At 48.9% G+C, this 21,932-nt stretch overlaps 9 protein-coding genes across 9 annotated transcripts; 6 read left to right on the top strand and 3 right to left on the bottom strand.

The window, feature by feature from the left end:
• Positions 1–59: 59 nt before the first annotated feature.
• ONS95_011701 (uncharacterized protein) lies at positions 60–2,060 on the bottom strand. The gene is made up of 2 exons (XM_058505328.1): positions 1,980–2,060; positions 60–1,934 (listed from the first exon to the last, which is right to left on the bottom strand). Exon 2 carries the CDS (start codon positions 1,538–1,540, stop codon positions 695–697), a length of 846 nt encoding a protein of 281 aa, XP_058359885.1. The 5' UTR covers positions 1,541–1,934; positions 1,980–2,060; the 3' UTR covers positions 60–694.
• A 1,418-nt stretch (positions 2,061–3,478) lies between these two features.
• ONS95_011700 (uncharacterized protein) lies at positions 3,479–4,514 on the top strand (the record flags this gene model as incomplete). The annotated part of the gene is made up of 3 exons (XM_058505327.1): positions 3,479–3,606; positions 3,688–3,811; positions 3,945–4,514. 3 exons carry the CDS (start codon positions 3,479–3,481, stop codon positions 4,512–4,514), a joined length of 822 nt encoding a protein of 273 aa, XP_058359884.1.
• Positions 4,515–5,207: 693 nt separating this feature from the next.
• On the top strand, positions 5,208–7,062 carry ONS95_011699 (uncharacterized protein; the record flags this gene model as incomplete). Its single annotated transcript, XM_058505326.1, has 3 exons — positions 5,208–5,381; positions 5,489–5,885; positions 6,121–7,062. Exons 2-3 carry the CDS (start codon positions 5,514–5,516, stop codon positions 7,060–7,062), a joined length of 1,314 nt encoding a protein of 437 aa, XP_058359883.1. The 5' UTR covers positions 5,208–5,381; positions 5,489–5,513.
• Positions 7,063–7,639: 577 nt separating this feature from the next.
• Positions 7,640–10,616, top strand: KRS1_3 (lysyl-tRNA synthetase). The gene is made up of 5 exons (XM_058505325.1): positions 7,640–8,390; positions 8,459–9,411; positions 9,464–9,546; positions 9,617–10,183; positions 10,319–10,616. The coding sequence occupies exons 1-5, from the start codon at positions 8,166–8,168 to the stop codon at positions 10,327–10,329; spliced, it is 1,839 nt and encodes a 612-aa protein (XP_058359882.1). The 5' UTR covers positions 7,640–8,165; the 3' UTR covers positions 10,330–10,616.
• A 183-nt stretch (positions 10,617–10,799) lies between these two features.
• On the bottom strand, positions 10,800–12,456 carry COX15 (Cytochrome c oxidase assembly protein cox15; the record flags this gene model as incomplete). Its single annotated transcript, XM_058505324.1, has 2 exons — positions 10,800–11,991; positions 12,053–12,456. 2 exons carry the CDS (start codon positions 12,454–12,456, stop codon positions 10,800–10,802), a joined length of 1,596 nt encoding a protein of 531 aa, XP_058359881.1.
• A 451-nt stretch (positions 12,457–12,907) lies between these two features.
• ONS95_011696 (uncharacterized protein) lies at positions 12,908–14,521 on the top strand (the record flags this gene model as incomplete). The annotated part of the gene is made up of 2 exons (XM_058505323.1): positions 12,908–13,391; positions 13,446–14,521. The coding sequence occupies 2 exons, from the start codon at positions 12,908–12,910 to the stop codon at positions 14,519–14,521; spliced, it is 1,560 nt and encodes a 519-aa protein (XP_058359880.1).
• A 1,307-nt stretch (positions 14,522–15,828) lies between these two features.
• Positions 15,829–16,591, top strand: ONS95_011695 (uncharacterized protein; the record flags this gene model as incomplete). The annotated part of the gene is made up of 4 exons (XM_058505322.1): positions 15,829–15,913; positions 16,047–16,104; positions 16,211–16,342; positions 16,495–16,591. The coding sequence occupies 4 exons, from the start codon at positions 15,829–15,831 to the stop codon at positions 16,589–16,591; spliced, it is 372 nt and encodes a 123-aa protein (XP_058359879.1).
• A 2,283-nt stretch (positions 16,592–18,874) lies between these two features.
• ONS95_011694 (uncharacterized protein) lies at positions 18,875–19,894 on the top strand (the record flags this gene model as incomplete). The annotated part of the gene is made up of 2 exons (XM_058505321.1): positions 18,875–19,460; positions 19,532–19,894. The coding sequence occupies exons 1-2, from the start codon at positions 19,026–19,028 to the stop codon at positions 19,892–19,894; spliced, it is 798 nt and encodes a 265-aa protein (XP_058359878.1). The 5' UTR covers positions 18,875–19,025.
• Positions 19,895–19,978: 84 nt separating this feature from the next.
• Positions 19,979–21,718, bottom strand: ONS95_011693 (uncharacterized protein). Its single transcript, XM_058505320.1, has 6 exons — positions 21,590–21,718; positions 21,153–21,529; positions 21,026–21,102; positions 20,795–20,970; positions 20,404–20,728; positions 19,979–20,349 (listed from the first exon to the last, which is right to left on the bottom strand). Exons 2-6 carry the CDS (start codon positions 21,324–21,326, stop codon positions 20,160–20,162), a joined length of 942 nt encoding a protein of 313 aa, XP_058359877.1. The 5' UTR covers positions 21,327–21,529; positions 21,590–21,718; the 3' UTR covers positions 19,979–20,159.
• Between the last annotated feature and the right edge of the window lie 214 nt (positions 21,719–21,932).

Here is a 21,932-nt window from a genome sequence, read left to right as displayed (position 1 = left end):
TAGAAGGTATCTCGACTTAATATCAACATTTTTAACCCCATAACTTTGCAAACAAGTGACCACTGTTATACCTTTACTAGCACTACACTATTTATAATGATGATCTCGAAAGCCAACCCAAGTGTTGTATCGAATCGGGAAGAATGGGCTGGCAATATTGGAAGCCTCGCGCCAAAACTTCAGTGGCAAGTTCAGCATTCTGAACAGCTACCGAAATTATTTACCTACTATATGCCAACCTGTCCAGACTCTTCTCGAACTCGTAACCAGTCTCCATATCCAATTTGCTAAATTAAACCATTACTCCACCACCACTCCTTAAGTACACCAAGGTCAACTTCCTCTCCTTCTCCTCTCAGCTCTCTCTCTGTGTCTTATACAACCCCTCTCAACCAGTCACCGATCTATAAAGCCATTTAGACGTATATACATCCCATTTTTCGCTCAATAGTCAAACTCTTCCGTGTCGGTTGCGCAGCGTCGATACTACTCTTCGATGCCTCTTCCATCCTTACTCCATGTAAATCCTGTAGTGTTAACCAAATCGAATAACATAATAAATGGAATGTCTAAACATGACAGCAGAGAATAGAACTTGGTACTCGGAAAATAATAATGTTAGGCCAGCTGCGTGCTATTACTCCACACGTCCAGCCTTTGAAAGGAATATCTTCAAAAGATCCAACGATCTACTTCACGTAGCAGGCACCGTACTCCTCCACAACTCCTCCACATTCTCCCAATACCTCTCAGCATCCAACGTAATATGCTGTACATGCGGCGTATCCCTCTCCCTCAAAACCATCACCTCCCCACCCTTCTTCTTAAACTCCTCCACATGCGCCTCCACATCCCTCCACCCAACCAACGCATCCCCCTCACTAAAAACATACAATCTCTTCGCCCTCCCATCAACCAAAGTCCCATCATCCAGTAGTCCAGGAGTCTTATAAACAAGCCCATAAACCCCAAATACACTCCTGCCCACGGCTCCAGCCCCCAAGAGAAAAGCAAACACCGCCGCAGACGGATACCACATCCACCCCCTGGGCATCCCAATCGATAGCGCCTCCCAACTCTGCTGAATAGTTGGTTTGCCCGGCGCGCTGTCCAAGATGATAGCTTGCACGGGTAAGATCTTCCCAGTTTGGCGTTTGTACACAGTACAGATATCCGTGAAGGTCAAGGCGCCGCCGTTGCTGAAGAGGTGGACTAGGATGCGCGGGGTGGGAGCACTGTCGATGACTGGGACGATGGGAGAGAATCCCTCGAGGCGAGTGGAGGTTGGGGTGCTGAGGAAGTAGGAGGGGAGGGAGCGGAGGGTGAGGATGGTGGAGGTGGGGTAGAGGGTGTGGTATTTCTGGTGGGTGGTGGAGAGGGAGCGGGAGCGGGAGGAGGCGCCCATCCATTGGCAGAGGATTGTTGTTGTTGGGTTGGAGGTTGGTGATGCGGTTGATGTTGATGTAGGTGGATGTGGCGGTGTGTACACGGAGACGGCGGAGCTGAGATTGGAGAACTCGAGGGTGGGTGGTGAGGCCATGATTGTAAATGGTTTGATGAGTAATTCGATAGAACTTATGTGTGGGGATCTTAAAAGATCTTTTTGAAGGAGCTTCAGTTCAGGATTGTTGACTTTCGCTTGTGTTGAGCCCTTTCAGTCAAGTGATCTCAGAACCTCGGTTCGATGCCAATGGCACGATATTCGGTCCACAGTCTTCTGGAAAACCAGGAACAGAATGATGCCCTTGGACTGGTAGTATGTCCCCTTACAGAGATTTTGCTCGAGAAAGAGGTAAAGTAGCAGAAGTAGGAGACTGGCGCGGGATGTTGACACAGATTACCTTTGGGAGAACTCTGTTCCGATTCCGTGTCTATTCGTAGCTGAGCCGAATTGATTACCCAAAACAGATACGTGTTGTTGCGAAGCCGGAAATCTGTAAAAACTTAGCATGCTATGTGGAAATGGGGAGGTGATATACTTTTTGATCATGATGAATAACGGTAAGCAGACACATGATGCCGAAGCTAGGACCAACAGGGACGATGAAATTGAAGTTCACCAATAGAAAGCTCGCTACCGTACCTAACCTGCATGAACTTATCAGGTGAGTGTAGGTATTTGCTAAGCCGTCTTTTCCTACTTGAATTACCTAGGTAGAAAGTAACGACTGCCAAAAAAAAAAAATCAATTCATTTTCTACAAGACTTGTATGCTCTTCACGGAGCCAGCTTTCAGATTCCAAGTCGGAGTCACGTGAGATTCTCAAGTTCAGCCAATCATGACCGACTGCTTAACGTTTTTGTTGCACGTCGCGAGAGGCTGCTTTGGAAACAGCCTGGCCGTTTTCAAAGCAGCCTCGAAAATAATTGGCTTCCACCACTCCCAATTGAAATCCCGGTACTGGAATTCCACACCCAATTACAACCACTTGGAACCATAGTAGAAGGGGCCAAATTCTCATGATTTGGGAGCTCCAATTCTGTGCTATCACTCGGCTTAATTGTAAATAGAACGAATATTATTATGTATCGATGTGATGTTGTTGAGGCTCCAGTGCTCAGGCCTGTTGCCACGCTCAAAAGCTGACACTCGCATCGAATGCGAAAATCAACCGAATCCACCTCGCAGAAGCAGGACAATAATTCTTCCGATCATAAGGAGAATTGTTGCACGTCGTCAATCCGCCTTACGAAGCCCAGATCCGCCACAGCCATCTCATAAGCTTCATATGGAAAAGTCAAATCTCCCCCAGATAGGGAGGTGGAGGCCATTTTCACAAGCAATATCCCCTCTAGCACGTGACAGCATTACCCCGCGCCGGGATTTTCCCAGCCGAGCCCATCTCCATCTCGAACTCGAGCCAAGCCCAGCCTAACTCCCGCCTCCTCCTCTCCTTCACCGCATCCAGAATCCGAACAAATATACACCAATCTACAAGCTCCGGCTCCAAGCCTTTTACGCCTGCCCGAAGAGGAGTTGTTCCACAGGCTGTGCGATCCCTTCTAAGCGAGTGGCTGAGTGGGGGAGTTGTCATTGGAAGAGCAGGACGCAGCGTGATGACATGTAATACGGGGGCGGAGCCAAAGGCGATCGTGACCTGGAAGTGCGAGCATCCGACGACAAAGGATTAACGGACTGCCGAGGGATGATTTTTGTACCTGGGATGAGACCTGAGCTGGACCTTTACTTCCCATGTATGTTGAGACACGACACGGTCAACAGCTTTGTGAATCAAGAGGACGAACAGACGCGTAAGGTAACTTCAAGCTAGAGCCAGTTTTGTGATTCGTGGTACAGAGACAGCAGCCAAGTCTTCGGATTCACATCCGGTCACATCGGTGACGGCATCTTCTACACAGTCAGGCTTGAGCTGTCGACTATATGAGCTTTTGAGTCTCAGTCTTCTCGATCTGCTCTTCTATAACAGAAAGACACCCCATACGAACCAACAAATCCAGGCCAACACACACAGACAGGATGATATTCTCACCGCTCATATCTCTCGGCTTCGCTACGACCATATTCGCAGCGACAATCGATGTCAAAGTCGGAGATGGTGGGTTAACATTCGAACCCAACTCTATCACTGCAGAAATTGGCGATACGTGAGTCTCCTCTCTTTCATCTCTTCCCCCTTTATAGCTGTGCCACGAAATATCGAGATAGACTGCTGACACTGTGAGAAGCGTACGATTCCAGTTCTACAGCGGGGCCGGAAGCCACAGCGTAGCTCTCAGTGCTTTTGATACGCCATGTCAACCTGCAGATAACGGTTTCTTCTCAGGTATCATCACAGGAAATCAACAAGGCGTACGTTTTCTTTCCTTTCCCCTTTCTCCGGGAGCCTCTTCCATCTGCCCCATCTCCCGGCCATATTCACCCCGCATCCCCTCCTCATTTGCCTACAAGTCCACAAACCACCCCAGCTAACCTCCCACCACAGGACCACACCTTCACCATAGATATCACATCTACCTCTCCCCAATGGTACTACTGCTCCGTCGGTTCCCACTGCCAAAGCGGCATGGTCGGTGTAATCAACCCCCCCGCCGCATCCCCCTCCAACGACGGCCAAGACATCACCGCCTTCGCCTCCGCCGCACAGAACGTCCTCCGCCAAACACCTCCCAGTTCAGTCCAAGGCGGCATCGTCGCCGCCGGCGACTCATCCTCCCCCTCCTCGGGATCAGGCGCAGGAGCCACACCCGCGAGTCCAAGACCGAGCCTTACGGCTACCACGACGAGTGGAAGTGAGAGTGTGAGCTCGAGTGCAGCGAGTACGACTGGAGGAAGTAGTACTGCACCGGTCTCTACGACTGGTTCGACTGGGACAGGGGCTGGTAGTAGTACTGGAGCGAGTACGACGACCCCGCCGACTGGGAGTGGGAGTGGGACGGAAGCAGGTGCTAGTGAGACGGCTACGACGACGACGAGTGGTGGAAGGAGGAGTGAGTGGTCTGTTGTTTTGTGGTTGACAGTTATTTTGGGTGTGTTGGTTGCGTTGATGTCTTGATCTGGGAGGTATTTCAAATATTTTCGTAAATGGTTGGGTTGGGTTGGTTTTTGGATTAGATTTATGCATGATGAGGGATTCTAGGTGCAAGCGGTCAAGGAGAAAAGGGTTGTATGGGATTGGGATATGCATTTCTAGAATGATATCTCAAGATACTGGTTCTTGAAAAAAGGTTGCCTGCTTTGAGGCGGGGATTGGGTTCTGATACCACGATGCAGTTAGTAAACAGATGAATGAAACTCGAAGATATTGGATGCAAAACATGGATGAATTTTGGACTTGACTTGTTTTTAACTTGAGAATGAAGACAGACTTACTGTGATAGCTTCAAGGCAAGCAGGGGAGAGAATCAGGAGTAAAGACGATCGTAAACGGAACAGGTCGAAATCTATCTGTGAAGCTTTTTTTTGTTTTTGGGATCAAGGACTTGACTAATCTGAAGTATACTTTGAATGATACCTTAAAGCTTGCTCCCTTGTCGAGACAATGGAAGAAATAATGTAGGAAACTGATAACAATGTTTAAGCTTCCAGGTTATTTAGATACACCGCCAAGATTTTCCGCCCTATGACATATGTGCTCGCTTTGATTGGTCAATCAGCCATGCAGCTCCATATTTTAAAGGTTGACCCCACTAAAACATGATGTCTGGGCATCATCCGTGGTCCGTGGAACTCCTTCCCGTTGTATGTTCTTTGTTCACGGACATTAACACCAAAAGTCAATGACAGGTTACGTTTCATTGCAAGACATTGACATCTGACTGACTAAGTGGAACCTTCTCAAATAGGTTCATATCTCAGGACGCCGGCATCCTCTGAAGCTCATCGTCCTCTAGGTCATCCTGCCGTTTGCTCTTATCTCTGGGTACGTATTCGCTCCAGGAGCCTCAGAATCGTGACTTACGCAACCACCGCCACTTGCACTTCAAACCTCCATATTTCTCGATCAACACCCTCTGATTTTCTTGGTAGTATCATTACCACCACCACCACCACCATGCCCCCCCTCTCCAAACTCGCCCAATTCGGCACCCTCCACATCGCCAAAGGCATCGGGCGCCTCACCCCCGAAGTCCTTCTCTCTGGGTCCGGTTCCCACGTAACCACCACCTCCGGGCGACGCCTCTTGGACTTCACATCCGGGATAGGCGTCACGAATCTCGGGCACTGTCATCCTGGCGTTACGGCAGCGGCACAGAAGCAAGTTGGGACGCTGGTGCATGGACAGGTCAACATTGCGTTTCAGAAGCCGTATTTGGATCTGGTGGAGGGGTTGTTGCCGGTTATGCCGGACAGGTCGCTGGATACGTTTTTCTTTTGGAATTCGGGGAGTGAGGCGGTGGAGGCGGCGGTTAAGGTTGCGAGGCATGTGAGTGGACTTTTGCTGAGGGTGTTTTGTCTTGGTTCCTCCTTTTGGCTTTGTGTTTGCGTGCTTTCTCTATCTGCTCTCCTGGACTGTTTCGTGATCTGAATCTCAAGGATAGGATCATGATCAAGATCAGTGTCTTGAGATTATAGCCCAGATGATATGATATGTGTTCCACTTTGCTCTCGAAGTACTGGGCTGGAAATAGATAGATAGATACTTACTGACAATCAACCAGGCAACTAAAAAACAAAATATCATCGTAATGCAAGGCTCCTACCACGGCCGCACCTTCGGCACCATGGCCATGACCCGCTCCAAAACCATCTACGGCGAGAACTACGCGCCCCTCATGCCCGGAGTCTTCTCCGTCCCCTTCCCCTACTGCGCACAATGCTCCATCTCCGCGCACTCAAACAACAAATTCAACTTCAATAACTGCTGCATGGACCCCGTCCTGCAACTGGAGCTACTCCTCAAGCGCGAATCCGCCCCCTCAGACACGGCAGCCATTTTCATTGAGACTGTCCTTGGTGAGGGCGGGTACGTGCCTCCTCCTAAGGGCTATCTTGAAAAAGTCCGCGAGATTTGCGATAAGAATGGTATTTTGATGGTGGTGGATGAGGTGCAGTGTGGGTTTGGAAGAACGGGCAAGATGTTTGCTGTGGAGCATTATGGTGTTCGTCCTGATATCATGATCATGGCGAAGGGGATTGCGAATGGGTTCCCGCTGTCTGCTATTGTCTCACGGAAGGAGCTGATGGATTGTCAGAAGCCTGGGTCGATGGGCGGCACGTATGCGGGGAACGCGGTGTCTTGTGCGGCGGGGGTGGCGGTCCTGAAGGCGTTTAAGGAGGAGAAGGTGCTTGAGAATGTGGAGGTGAGGGGAAAGGAGTTGAGAGGTGCGTTGGAGGAGGTTAGGGATGATGGAAGGTTGGGGAAGGTGGTGTATGATGTTAGGGGGTTGGGATTGATGTTGGCGATGGAGTGTGCGCCGGGGAAGGGTTATGCGGGGAAGATTCAGCAGAAGTGTTTGGAGAAGGATATGTTGGTGTTGACGACGAGTATTTATGATACGTTGAGGTTCATTCCGCCGTTGAATATTACGAAGGAGGATATGGCGGAGGGTATAAGGATTTTGAGGGAGGCGATTGAGGAGGTTGTTGCAGAGGAGACGTGAAGAGAGATTTCTGGGAGATGTTTGTTGTGTTGTGGTGGGATGGATTAGCGATGTAGGACGTGGAGCTTGTTGAGATGCTTGTAGATCAGGCAATTAGTTTTCAGTTACGGCGTTTTGAGGCGCGTTTCTGGTGATCTGAGCTGTTTGCGAAGTGGATTTGAGCAGTAGAGCAACCTAGAAAATCGTGGAGTGAGCAAGGTCGATGAGGGTTGATTGTCAGTATAAAATTGGCGAGTACAGCTATCGCTAGCCAGTCTCGTCCTGTACCTTGTTCTCAGCAGCCACCTAATTCGAGAGTCCCTGATCTCAAATTCTGCTGCGTGCATATCCCTTGCCATCAGGACCCGAAAGATGTCATGAATGTTTCTCGCTGTGACTATCATGTGTTGATCAGATTTGGTCTAGTACAGTAACAAGCAGTAAAATGTAGTTCTGGTAGTCATTGAAGAAAATGATTAAATGTTCTTCGTCAGGCACGCCATATACTCCGGACCATGGACTCAACTGGAGAGATGTGGATTTGCCTTGTTGCTGTTCTTCGCATTAGCTTTTGCAAGCCTATCACTGCATTGAACGGCGAACGTTAAGATAGCTCGGAGGGGGTTCTGCGAACGCTTGTCCCTTTACTCAGGCAATAATCGGGATTCAGATTTTTTCTTCATATGGCTCAGAATAAATATAGTATAATCACAATTGACTTGTGATAGAACAAAGTCAATTGTCCCAATGAGGTGCAGCAAGTGTTTGGACGCAATTGTAAGTACTAGCTTGTGTTTTGGTCTATGGAGACAGCTGGGAAAACCAGCTCTGTGTTGGCAAGATTGTATAGTTTTGGGATGCAAATCTCGTCTATTTAAGCAAAGTAAGATCAAATGGTTGAAATTGCAATTGTGCCATCCAGAACTTTAAAATAATGCATTTACATCAAAAATTGATGTTGTTATGATGTTGATGGCGTCGATGAGCCACAGATCTGACTCGATCAATCGGCAGAACCTCGTGACTCACCCCACCATGAGATAAATTCCAAAACTTCAACCCCGCCATTTCGTCTCGTCCCTCTTACCTCCAATACTCGTACACAACAACTAAAAATCGCAATCATGGCGGACGCACAAGAAGCTTCCGCTCCTCCCACCGAGGTCGTAGCCAATCTTCATTTGGACGAGGTTACCGGCGAACGCGTCTCCAAGTCCGAACTCAAGAAGCGCCAGAAGAATCGCCAGAAGGAAGAGGAGAGACTTAAGAAGGCTGCTGCAGCGCCACCCAAGCCAGCGGCAGTCAAGAAGACCAATGCCGAAGCTGACGAGAAGGAATTGAATCCAAACGTATACAAAATCCCCCTCGGCTTTTTCTACGCGCATTTCAATGCGGGGCATAACTGACAGCGGGGTAGCAATATTTCGAGATTCGATCGCGTGCCATCGAGAAGCTCCGCAAGACCAAGGAACCCAATCCATACCCTCACAAGTTCAATGTTACATACAAGCTGCAGGATTTTGTCAAGGATTACGGGTCCCTCAAGTCGGGCGAGCACAAGAAGGATGTTGAGATCAGAATCGGTGCTAGAATCTTCAACAAGCGCGCATCAGGAAATAAGCTGGTATTCTACGATGTTGTAGATTCAGGCGTCAAGGTTCAGGTTATGTGTCAAGTGCAGGAGGCCAAGGCAGATGGAGTTCCATTCGAGCAACAGCATGAGCATCTCCGTCGCGGAGACATTATTGGCATAGTTGGATACCCGGGACGTACGGCACCAAAGAGCAAGATTGAGAAGGGCGAGGAGGGAGAACTATCTATCTTTGCCACGGAGATAATCCTGCTCACACCATGTCTTCACCAGCTTCCAGACGAGTACTATGGTTTCAAGGACCAGGAGCAACGTCATCGCAAGCGCTACCTCGATCTGATCATGAATCAACCTACTCGAAACGTCTTCATTACTCGCTCCAAGATGATCAGCTATATCCGCAGATACTTTGATGAGCAGGAATTCGTTGAGGTTGAGACCCCAATGATGAACCCCATTGCAGGAGGAGCAACTGCCAAGCCTTTCAAGACTCACCACAATGACTTGAATATGGATATGTTCATGCGTGTTGCGCCAGAATTGTACCTCAAGATGCTTGTGGTTGGTGGTCTCAACCGTGTCTATGAGATGGGTCGTCAATTCAGAAATGAGGGCATCGATCTTACTCACAACCCTGAGTTCACTACTTGCGAGTTCTATATGGCCTATGCTGATGTCTATGATATCATGGATATGACTGAAGAGTTGGTCTCGGGTCTCGTTAAGCACATTACTGGAGGTACTACCACCAAGTACCACACCCAGTCTGGAGAAGAGTAGTAAGTGCAGCGTTCTGCTTTGCCTGGAGTTCTATACTGATTCATGATCTAGCGAGGTCAACTGGGCGGCTCCTTGGCGTCGTGTTGAGATGATTCCGGCTCTGGAGGAAGCCACAGGCGAAAATTTCCCACCTGGTAAGATTTGAAACTTCAGAACCTTCACAACACATCCACCATAATGAGAAACAAACTAATCATCAATCAGGGGATCAACTCCACACCCAAGAAACCAACGAGTTCTTCCGCCGCGTCCTCAAGAAGATGAAGGTCGACTGCTCGCCACCCCTAACCAATGCACGCATGCTCGACAAGCTCGTCGGCGAATTCATCGAGGAAACCTGCATCAACCCAACTTTCATCACAGGCCACCCCCAAATGATGTCTCCCCTCGCCAAGTACCACCGCAGCAACCCCGGTCTCTGCGAACGCTTCGAAGCCTTCGTCTGCAAGAAGGAGATCGTCAACGCCTACACGGAATTAAACGACCCCTTCGACCAACGCCTGCGCTTCGAGGAGCAGGCTAGACAGAAGGACCAGGGCGACGACGAGGCGCAAATGATTGATGAGAATTTCTGCCAGAGTCTGGAGTATGGCCTCCCGCCTACTGGAGGCTGGGGAATGGGTATCGATCGCTTGGTTATGTTCTTGACGGATAATTACTCGATTAAGGAGGTGTTGGCGTTCCCTTTCATGAAGGAGGATACGAGTGCCAAGAAGGAGAAGTTGGTGGCGGAGGAGGTGGGCGTGCAGCCTGTTGAGGTGGAGGGTATTCGTAAGTACTCTGATTCTAGTTCTTCGCTTTTTGGTGCGCTGAATCTTGGGGAAACGCTGGGAGTGGGTGCTGGTGTTGGTGTTGGTGTTGCGGGTCTTGCTTTGGGAATCATGCTGACTTTGCGGTTTGGCACAGCTCATAAGTAGATGGTAGATTGCATGTCATGTCATGCATGTTATGGAGTTTGTTGAGGACTTTTTGATATGATTTGAGATGAATGCACGAATTTGTGATGTGATAATATCGTGAGAGTCTTTTCCTTTGAAGTATTGATTTTCGCAAGCGACACTTGTGATATGACATGACGAGAGTGGGTGACATGTTGAGAGTGGCTTGTTGACATTCTTGGACCGTAACCGAGGCCAGAATCTTAAGACAACCCGTGGAAGAAGGACTTTCATAATGCGTTGGTGGACCAATTGATAAGTCGCAGGGTCATTACATGACTTTCAAGAACACTTGAGAACAAAAAAGTAAATTTGTAGAGCTGAGAATTATATCCCAGAATGGATATCTATCTAACGCCATCGTTTATGCCGCTAAAATACAGTACAATGCAGTACAGTACACCTCCTAACCGCCCACTTCCTCTATATACACATCCATCATACACACCCTAGGAACTCCCCGCCAACCCCCGAGCAGGCGGCCCACTCCTCCTCAAAGCCCCCAAATCCGCCTTAACAGCCTCCTTCCCGAACCCCGCCGCCATCCTCCCACCCTGCACGCCTTTCACAGCACTCAAACCCTTTACCCTCTTCTCCAACAACCTCATCGTCGCCCTTGGAACCCAGACCCTCCCACCAAGAACTAAAACCCCAGTCAAAAGCGCTAAACTCCCCGCCTGATGCGCCGCCGCGAGCGGAACAGGAACCATATATATCAACGTGCTGATCCCTAGCGCAACCTGCACCATCAACAAATGCACAACACCCAGCATACCTTTCCTCGCGGAATTAGGGAGTGCGGATCGCACTTTGCGATTCAGACGCGTGTATGCCCATAGTGCCAGCACGGCGGTGAATGTCGTTGTTGCGAGAGCACGGTGGTCGAGTTGTACTGTACTGGGGTTCTCGAGCATGTTCCGCCAGACGATGTCGGATTGGTCGGGGCGGTGGCTGTAGAAGGGGTCGAGGAGTTCGGATTTAGGAGGGTGGAGACCGACGCCCATGCGTGGGAATTCGTTGTAGATTAGGCCGGCATCGAGGCCAGCTACGAGGCCGCCGGACATGGCGGTTGTGAAGACGAGGAGGGCGAGGCCGGCGACGGATTTGCGGAAGGGGGAGAGGGTGGAGGAGAGGAGGTGTGTGAGTTGTGCGTGAGCGTGGACGGGGTGTGAGAGGTGCGTGTTGGTGCGGAGGATGGAGAGGCCGTTCCAGAGCATGGCTGTGTAGCATATGAAGGCGGCGCCGAGGTGTGCTGTGAGTCTATACTGGCTTACTCGGGGATGAGAGCCAGGTGCGAATAGGTCGTCTTTGAGTCCGCTTTTTACCATGTACCATCCTAATGCTCCTTGTCCTGCTATCAAACCGCTTATACCGAGGAGGCGTAGGGACATGTTTCTAGATAATTTGCCTCGAGAGACGAAGTATATGGCGGGGAGAACGAAGGAGAGCCCTACGAAGCGGCCCCAGAGGCGGTGGCCCCATTCCATGAAGTAGATCTTTTTGAACTCGGCGAGGGTCATGTGTGGATTGAGGAGCTTGAATTCGGGAGAGGCGCGGTATTTGCTGAATTCGGAGTCCCAATCTTCCTGGGAGAGAGGGGGGAGAGACCCAGTTACAGGACGCCATTCTGTTATGCTGAGACTGTGGAAGGGATTAGCCAATGCTTCCAGTGACGGTGCTTGAGGGCAAGAACAGTGCCTACCCAGACTCCGTCAACCTCGTCAATCCACCAAACACCACAATACCGAACACACTCCCCGCCGAAGCTAACAGCCAGTATCCAACAGCATTACTCGAAGTCTCCGGCCAAAAACCCTTCTTTCCTTCCGAAGCACCTCTCCTCGCCTCCTGCGCCGCCTTCTCTGCAGCTTTCTTCGAGATATATATCGTCTCGCTGAGGTTACTCAAGGGCGACTTCTTGCTTGCCGCTGCATCTGCGAAAGCAGTGTTGCTGTTGAATCGAATGCTCCGGGACAAGTTCAACTTGCCGGGTGTCTTGACTTTCGACAGAATGGAGGGGCTTTGCCGGAGACAGCGTTGGCAGATGAAGAAATCGTTGGTGATTTTTGGCCCAGTTCGCCGCAGGCTGGAGAGTAGGAAAGCCATAGCAGCAATTGGCTATTTAATTTGGTCCTCAACAGACGAAGATGGGAAGAACTGGAGAGAGAAGTGAGTAACTACAGTGGCTCGATATTTTGAAGGTCAACCTTGAAGGATTATGTAATCTGATTAGCCAATCAAAAGTCGCGGGCTTGGCACATTGACGCGCCGGTGTCTGAGCGGATCTTCTCAAGGGTGCACATGCATCGTCACGGCGAGACAGCTTCATCCACGCAAGCTGTCAGGCGGCGGCACAACGATACTGACCGACTTCAACGACAGCGACAGCCCTCGACAACGAAAACACAAAATTAGATCCTGTCGACAATAGAAGTGCAAGCTCGAGCGACAAACTCGATTGCACATTATCAGCAATTGCATCGTCCCAAGCATGTGTTAGAACTGAGGGACATTTATTTGCTCACTCTCTCCACGAACGAGCTATCCTTCAGAACCAATGTTCTCCCCTCGCAACATCGATACGCCAAATCCTTTCAAGCCCGCCCTTCAGTATCTCATTTCTGGCGACAAGCCAAAATCCAACCACCGAAAGAGCAGCTCCACTGGCAGTATCGATACGGACGACCCACCCAGATCCAGAATGTCCTCCTACAACTCCAAACCACAAACATCCATTCCCCTAATCAATCTCTCACGATCCCCTTCCCCCTTCCGCAGACGACATTCAGATTCCAATCCTTCAGCTTCAGAAACAGACGATGATGACTGGGGAGACACACCTATGTCGTCACGGCAGCCTTTCCTGTCGCATGAACAAGGAGGGAAGCCCACAGGCTGGAGATGGTTGATCTATGGAGGTGGAATGGGCCACTTCTTCTTCAACACTCCTCTAGGATGGCAGATATATATCGGGGTCCTGGTGCTGTGGCTAGGAGGTTGTCAGATCGGTCTTACGATCATGAATCGCATTATCCTGTGGAGTGGGTACCTGCAAGAAAACTACACATCACATACAAAGCTGATGTCTTTAATAGCCGGCGTGTATAAGTTCCCCTATCCTCTAACTACGACACTCATCGAGATGCTCATGACACATTGCTGGATTCTGCTCAGTGCGTATATTACGAGATGGGTCAGTCCGTGGTTGATTACGGCTGGACTGTCTGGAGGAATTGCTCCTTCGAGACCTTTACAACCTTCTTCTCCTGGATTTCGTGGCTTGGGGAAGAACACGGGGATTCTTAGCTCTATCAGGCGTTGGGCTTCATACCACAGTGGGGGAATAGCTGGAGGAGGATTCTTCGAGTTCGACCTCCAAGTCGTGAAGACTGTCCTTCCCTGCGCCATCATATTTGTCGCCAAAGTCTGCCTCTCAAACCTATCTTTCGCCTATGCCCAACTACCCATCTATGTCCTCGCTCGGATCGCAATCGTACCTTTCTCCTTACTCTTCACCTACTTCCTAGCCCAAACACCTCACAGCGTCGGAACCATCTCCTCTACTCTTACGGCAACACTTACACTTCTCGTCGCAACGATTCGTCCCAATGTTCGTGTGACATGGGAAAGCATCGTCGCAGGAGTCTTCTCTTCTATCTTCGTCGCACTCTATCCAGTCCAATTACAACGTACCTATAAAGCACTAGTCGCCCAATTGATACCACAAGGTGACCTGCTCGGCGCATTCCCAAACTCATCATCTGCTGTCGACTTCTCTGGCTCCCGCGAGGAAAATCGTGCCTACTGGCGTCTCCTTCACTACACCTCCATCCTCTCCATTCTCATATTCACACCCATCGTCATCCTCTCCGGCGAAGTCACAAACATCTGGCGGAACTGCTATTTCTTAGACGTCTTCTTCCACTGGCTGATGGTCGTATGTGGTGGTCTTGGCTCGTGGGCTGTCTTCTGGGGTACAATGGCTCTTACGAGAGCTACAAGTCCACTGACGAGTACGTTTCTGTTCGTGCCAAGGGCAGCATTCATATTGCCGATTATGGCGGGTTGGAGGATGCCGGCGTATAGCTGGATTGGGATTGGGATGTGTTGGGCTAGCTGTGCGTGGTTTCTAGTTGGGAGGAGGAGGGAGGGGAGAAGCTGGTTGAGGTAGATGGGATATATGTCTGATTTGTCCTTTCTTGGTGCCATATTGAGCTGGAGTTCCTTGTGCATAGACTGGAGTTGGGAGATGGTCGCAGAACATGGGTACCTACGTACATGGATTTAACAGGAGAGCATTGGAAGGCATGATGTATCCCTTCCCATTTTTGCTTCATATCTATTCACGTCCCCTCTGTTACTCTTCCTTCCCTTCTTACACCAAAGTTCCCAACAGGCCAAGTGGCCTCACTCTCAAGGCACCTCTCTGTACGATTAAGTACACGTACCCTTAAAATCACCGAATCCGTGCTCCTACCCACCCCTCCGCACTCCGTCCCTACCCTCCGCACAAGCAAGCAAGCAAGTAAACCAAGGCAAGCCATCGGGTCATCCTCTGTTCGCTTCCACCATCATTCTCGCTCCTCCTCTCCACTCACCGACATCCAGGCGGCTCACTCTACACTACAGGACAAGGTTCATGTAAGGCTGAATCCGCTCGCGCACTTCAACCGCCTTGTGGCACCCTTGGCACCATAAGCGAGTCCATCAGGTGAGTTCATAGGAAGAACAGACTTTACCCCCTTTTTCGATTCACCAGCTGGTTGAGATGAGATGTGATAGGAGCTCGTATTTGGGGATTTGGCTGATGATTTGGGGAGCGTGCTGTTCTCTTGGATTGGAAGAGGTGGTGGTAAAGCTATTGGTGGATTTTTGGAAGGGAGAGGATTTCAGGTGCGGCTGCTTCCGAGATATGTCTATTTTTGGAGACGGTATAATATGGAAGGTTTTCTTTCTGAAAGGCACTGGCTAACATGATGATCTATGGACTAAAGCAAAGAAGACCAATCAATCCTTTTTGTTTGCATCTAAGCTCGGAATTAGGTTGGAATGTGAGTGATCTTGGCGAAGTAGGTCTTGTGTTACCCCATTAGTTGGCTACTTATTTCGATTGAACCAAATCGAATCGAGCTGGCTTGCTACCTTTCTTCCTTCGCTCATTGGTTTTTCAGATTTCTCGGCGTGAGTTGGTGGGGTACAGCCAGATCTCCCGGTACCTAGGGGAGTGTTGGTAGCTGGATGGGTGAATGAATCGGTGATCAGGTGTACATCGCCGGATTGGGTGTTGGAGTCTTGTCCAACCTTAGCTTCTAGGAAAGCTATTTATACATATTTATATGAGCTTCCCGCTCCTACATTACACCTTGCATTCCACTTGACTTCACACGGGACTTAGATCTCATTACTCAACGACGTCAACTTGACCATACCCCGGCTCAAGACAGCTCTAGGATACAATTTAGAGAGAAATATCTAAAGATGCTCATCTCATCTATGCTGGCGACTGCGACGGCGAGCTTGTTGTTCGCCGTCAATACTGTTTCGGGGAGTGCGTTGCCTGCTGGTATGTTCTGTCCCTTTTCCTCCATGTCGTTCTCGCCTTTTGTCACTTATCTACATCTCAACCTACTCATCTCAGCAAAATATCATAACACCAGACTGAAGTGGAGAGGAGAGTCGCTGACAAGCATTCTTAGCAATCAAGCCCAGCATCTGCAGAAAACCATTCTGTACATCTTTTTGCCCTGATGGAACGTACGTTTCCTCCTCCTTAATCTACTCCTCGTGCCTTCATTCACTCTTGTTCCTCACAAACTATCAAGAAGTGGTGTTGTCAACACTAACATAACCAACCTAAAAGCCCATTCAATTGCTGTGTAGTCTACGTCCGCGATCCCTGCGCCGACCATCAGGTCCCAAAGTACCCACCGCTGGAGAAATGTAAGGGTCCGGATGATTTTGAATGTAAATGTCGGTGTGAGAAGTGTCCTGAGTGAGTTTGCCTGTCTTATTTTGACGAGTTTTCTGTCTACCGTGTGAACCTTAGAGCTGGCTTCATGCGAATTGGGGTTTGAGGAGAAGGGGTGTGGGTTCTTGGAGTTGTGGGTGTGAAACTTGGAGAGCTGACAGAAGTTTTTCATTCAGGATCACATATCTCTGCAATGCACAGTATTTTAGAGATCCTTGCTCACAATTGCCGAATGAGGAAATTACCGCTGAGGGTGGTGAGACTTCGAAGTAGGGTCTGGATGAAGGCATTCTTGTGAGGTAGTTGTAGAGTGGCTGCTTATTGGGAAAGGGTTATGCTCACTTGGGACTGTGAAATTGGTAGTATTGAGCTTCCTTTCAAGATACAGGAACTCGGTTTAGACAAAGTGGAGAAGAGATAGAGAGAATAGCACGAACGCAGCATACTGTAAACGAATGGGTCAACAGGAAAGTGGAACAAAATTCTTCTGAATTTCTCCGGCTTCTCATTCTCTCCTGCTTCTCACTTCAGCATCAAAGTTCTTCGGTCCAAGAAGTAGCTTCTCTTTAAGTCTATTGTCCAAAATTTACTTCGACACATCCTTGAGATAGTGCCCCCAGCACGGATCACGAATGTAGTCCACGCAGCAATCGTATGGTCTATACCAAGTCATTATTTTCCAGTACTCCAAGCAGATTATAAAGAATACCTACGTTTTATCTTCGCAGAAGGCGGTACATTTTGGAAATTTGCAGAGGGCGCGGAATTCGATTTCTGAGTTTTGGGAACGGTGTTAGATGAGAATATTGGAGCTGAAGGAGACGGGGAAAGGGATATGTGAAAGGGGATTGTCGGGTTGGGAAATGTCAGGAGAGAGATTGGGTTACCAGCTGGTGTTGGAGAAGCTAGAACGCTGGTCAGGAGGGTGGTGAGGAAGAGAAGGGAGTTGAACTGCATTTTGCTGCTGTTTTTGGTCGTTCTAGAAGAATTCGAGTATCACTTATTTTTTCCTTGGTCTCTGTTCAAAGGTACAGTCAAAAAACTTATCGCCATATTCTGGAACTCCAAGGTTTTATATCCATCCTCCTCTCCATCGCTCCCCATCCAGCTCCGAAACAGTGCATCGTATTCTTACATTCCTCCCTCCCCCGTCACCGATCCAATTTCCAAAATCCTAAAAATACGAGTCGGAGTATAGCACGGTCACACTGTTGTGTATCGGAAGATTCCCTACTCCACGAATCTAATAGCGCCAAGATGCGTTGCGGAATGGATGTTCCGCTTGGGAGATGGAAAAGGGCAAGGGAGGAGGGAAGGATGACCCGAATGTGGCGCTGGAGGATCAGAAGGTGCGGTGTTTTAGACCTCCTTGAAAGTGAGACCTGGAGAATTCTGTTGGAGTAACTACAGCCGGAGGGGTTCCGATTCGTGCAGAGCAGAGCAGATTCTGGCTAAGTGATGATCAAAAGAGAGATGATCACGTGGTTGATATATCACGATTCCGATCGGGAAAATATTCGATTTGCTGGCAGAAGAGAAGATGGTGAGAATGAAGTATGAATACTCGATGTCATCGTAGCTGAATTTAAGTCACGGCTTCGGTACGTGGAGTTTCCCTCATCATGAGAGCTGAGCGGGTTGTCACAGTAAGCTCCGAGTTGGTGCTTGCGGCTGAGCTTGCCTAGTCCAGCGCTCGATGCTTGTGATATCTTCTAGTTGGTCAGAATATGTTATTTGGACCCGTGACTTTGGTCAACGAACGAAGATATGAATCCTAAATAGGAGCTTGAACCGTAGCGAATTTCTTTTCCAGATTCTGGAGGTACATCCTTGGCATCCCGTGCTTCTCGACCTGTCGATTGCATGGATCTGGTTACTGGCCATTGAAGTTTTCTTGTGGCTTCATTGCTCGAACCAGGGAGTCAACGCCTGGTGAATTTTATTGTGCTGGAGATGGACGTTGAAAAAGCACCTCGTATGGTTTCGAGGTTTTTTTTTATTTGGACATGGTCGTCGAAGCGAAGAAGTGGTTCACCTCGATGACTTTACAAGAGCGAGAGGCCCAAGCTACATGTAATATAGCTTTCCAATACTTGCGAGTTTAGCAATTTCCTAAGGCAAAGACAGAACATTGATATATGCCATGGATGATGCTCAGGCTCCTCGCTCATGCTGATCCTCACGACCCCACCATCACCCGGCGTTCGCGTTCCGCATTCTGCATCTGACAGCACCTTCAGTCAGAAAGTGGATCAGGGCGACTGTCAAGGCGGACGCTTAAAATCAGCGCAGGGAAATCCCTCTTCTCGGAAACAAACCCTTGACAATTCTCTGTGATTTCGATGCTGCGATTGGTACGTTTATTGTTCTGTGCTCGCTTCGCTTAGAGGTTTCCCTCGGCATATATCACCAGTAACTGATGAGGATTAGCCAGTCTCGGCAACTACTTTCTGACAGGAAGAGACGATCAGAATTAAGGTGATGATAACTTGTCTTGCGAAGATGATGCGTGGTGCTTGTGATCCTTGATGAAGGTGTTTAATGGATATGGAATAGAAATAGTGGATGGCAGTCCATGGTGCATTAAAGTTCAAGTTGAAAGTTGTGGAAGAAAGTGAACATCCGAAACTCACATCTCGAGAAGTGCTGTGATTCATTTTCCATTTTACATCTTCGCAAGCTTTCCAACTTACCACTCTCAACAATCATGTCAAAACCTTCAATCCTCCTCATTCCCGGCTCCTTCGCCCTCCCTGAATTCTACGACCCAGTCATGAACGCCGTCTCCGCCAAAGGCTATTCAATTCGTAGTCTACATATGCCAACTGTAGGATTGACAGCTGGTAAGCCACGAGAAGGAACTCCTCCAACGATGTACGACGATGCTGCTTTCATCGCCAAAGAAGTCCAAGTCTTGGTTGATGAAGGCAAGGATGTGATTCTGATCTGCCATTCATATGGCGGGGCACCAACTTCGCAGAGCACGAAAGGTCTTTCAAAGGTTGAGAGACAAGTCGAGGGGAAAGAGGGCGGAATTGTGAGGTTGGGGTATATGACTGCGGTGGTTCCGGCACTTGGTGCTTCGGCTCAGGATGTGCTTGCTGATTTGCCACCGGAGAATCAGGCAAGTATGAAATTGGATGTGAATTACCAGTTTTCCTTTGTTCTCTTACACCTTCCTTTTCTTCTATATGCATTACTAAATGATTCCAGGAACATGGATGGCTCTACCACGACCCTATCTCCGCATCCGCGGCACTCACTTTCTCCCACCTTTCTCCCGAGGAAGGAGAAGCGTGGGTTCGCAAATTCCCCCAGCATTCAGCCGTGAGCTTTAGTAACGAGCTCACGCATGCTGGATACAAAGACATCCCAGTGTCATATCTTTTCTGTGAGGAAGACCTTTGTGTCACACCGGACTTGCAACGGAAGGGTATTGAGTCTATGGAGGAAGCAAGTGGGAAGAAAGTGGATATCACTAGCATCAAGAGTGATCATGCGCCTCCGATGTCCCATCCTGAGATGGTTGTTGAGTGGATTTTGGACGTTGCTGAGAAGGCAGAGAGGGGTCAGTAATTGGAGGATAAGGTTCCAGGTTTCTATTATTATCTTGGGAATGTCAACTGGTTGAGGAACTATGAGCATTTGACAATCAAATATGAAAAATGCAAGATTATAAAATTTGGTTGCGGCGTGAGGATTCTGGGTGCAGGCTCCTGTGTGACAACCTTGAAACCCAAAAGAAAAATCGTGACTGTTCTATTCATCTCTATCTCAAAGAAAAATCCCAAATACCATGTACCTGCTAGCCAAACTCCAAACTTGTTCTGTAATACACATTTTACGATGGCGGAGCTTTTCCATTGGGGATGGCTTCCCCATTTGTTGCCCCCGCAGCTTGAGCGAATTCCCTGCCCTTTGCGATGCTGCCGTGAACAAGATTTGCTAGACCCCACATATCGAACGCAACAGCAATGGCCCGATATCCTTGTTGGATCATCATTGGGACCATTTCCATTGCCATAGCAGCACTTGATATTGTCAGCTACCATCAAACTTTTTTCTCAGTCCATTGGAGAACTCACCCAAACAGGGGCTTGCCATATTTCTGACCAGCACCAGCGAAAGCACCCATTGCCGCGGCAAAAGTAGGATGCGGCTCGCCGCTCATCTTGAGTTCCAATCCAGCATCTGCCATGAAGTCTCCGGGCCCGAACATCAGAGCCGAGACTCCTTCAAGAGCTGCGATCTCATCGACGTTCTTGACGCCCTCAACACTTTCTATTTGAGCGATCACGACAATGTGCTTGTTTGATGTACCCATATTGAATGGATCACCTTTGTACAAAGACTTGTCTGAAATTCCTGGAGTGAAAGTCCATGGCGAGAATGATCGTTGACCCAATGGAGCTAGGGAAATATGTCAATCACGATCTTCTAGTAGCTCTTTCAAATTATTGGTCCCAAGGTACTTACGATAGTAGATTTCGTTCAAAATGTGCTTGATCTCTGCAGCATTGTCGCAGTGAGGAATCACAATCCCTGCGGCACCGGCGTCGAGAGCAGTGGATAAGATTGTTTCGTCGTGCTTGGGGATCCGCACAACAACCATTGACTTTCCTTCCGAGTGGTGTTGAGCAGCTTGGATTGCACTTCATACTCTTGTCAGGACATTCCAAATTTGAGAAATAGCTGATCCCCACTTACTCGTACAAACTCGATCGATCAAACATAGCATGCTCAGCATCCATCCAGATGAAATCTGGCTGTGTCGAGGCGAGAACCTGGAAATCGTATTTAGAAAATATTGATATGGCAGGAGCCACATGCATACCTTCGTTACAAACACACTTGACATACCCTGAGCGACACCAAACAGCGTTTTCGTTGGGTCTTCTTGAGCATCCTTGAGTGCTGCCCTCAAATTCCCAGGCTGTGTCATCAAGGCAGCTCGATATGGTGCCTTGGAATGGAGCTCCGGCTGCTCAAGATAACGTTGGTCTGTCATGTTGTCGGGGAGAAATCAAAAATGATAATTCAATAAAGCTCTAAACCTTTCTAGAGATTCGACTTTTCAGAAGTGCGGCAGCACATCTTTTATATGGACAACGAGTCCTTACTCCCGTCTCACGTCAAAGAACTCGCTTAGTCCATTTCTCACATCATCTCGAGAGTCCAACGTTCCGCGCGTTGCACTAAGTTCCACTTGGGCTGACATGATTATTGCTTAGCAGGGCAGTTGGCCATAACTCAAGTGCTTATTGGTCTTACCGCCACTGACATCAGTTCTCTCAATTGGCCACAAACACAACGGAACCAAAGGTACGGTTGAAAGCAGTACTCAAGGCAAACCCGAACGCGACGTATTCATGAGCAAAAATTGAACAGCCAATCATGCGCCTGCTCCAGAAGATCAATTCATGCTTGAATCTTCGATTGGCCTAAATCAATTCGCCTGTCGTATTCGGCGACCATTTTGGGAATTTTAATGTGGAGACTCTACGTACGCGAGCTGGTAGCTCTTTGGGGATGCGGGATGGACACCTGGTCGACCTGTAACCATGCCACGGATTTAAATCTACAGTATCTCCTCCTGACCCCCTGAAAGCTGTCC

This window comes from Cadophora gregata (genome assembly GCF_030347475.1).
Source record: "Cadophora gregata isolate MNR1 chromosome Unknown scaffold_5, whole genome shotgun sequence".
Classification (NCBI taxonomy): domain Eukaryota; kingdom Fungi; phylum Ascomycota; class Leotiomycetes; order Helotiales; family Ploettnerulaceae; genus Cadophora; species Cadophora gregata.
Note: the sequence above shows the minus strand (reverse complement) of the source record. Positions and strands in the feature narration are given on the sequence as shown.

Coding starts and splice junctions, on each gene's coding strand:
- ONS95_011701 (XM_058505328.1), bottom strand. CDS start 1,540: ATGGCCTCACCACCCACCCTCGAGTTCTCCAATCTCAGCTCCGCCGTC.
- KRS1_3 (XM_058505325.1), top strand. CDS start 8,166: ATGGCGGACGCACAAGAAGCTTCCGCTCCTCCCACCGAGGTCGTAGCC. Junction 8,391..8,458: donor AGAAGGAATTGAATCCAAAC/GTATACAAAATC, acceptor ACAGCGGGGTAG/CAATATTTCGAGATTCGATC. Junction 9,412..9,463: donor ACCCAGTCTGGAGAAGAGTA/GTAAGTGCAGCG, acceptor TTCATGATCTAG/CGAGGTCAACTGGGCGGCTC.
- ONS95_011693 (XM_058505320.1), bottom strand. CDS start 21,326: ATGACAGACCAACGTTATCTTGAGCAGCCGGAGCTCCATTCCAAGGCA. Junction 20,971..21,025: donor GATCGATCGAGTTTGTACGA/GTAAGTGGGGAT, acceptor AAGAGTATGAAG/TGCAATCCAAGCTGCTCAAC. Junction 20,729..20,794: donor TTTGAACGAAATCTACTATC/GTAAGTACCTTG, acceptor ATATTTCCCTAG/CTCCATTGGGTCAACGATCA.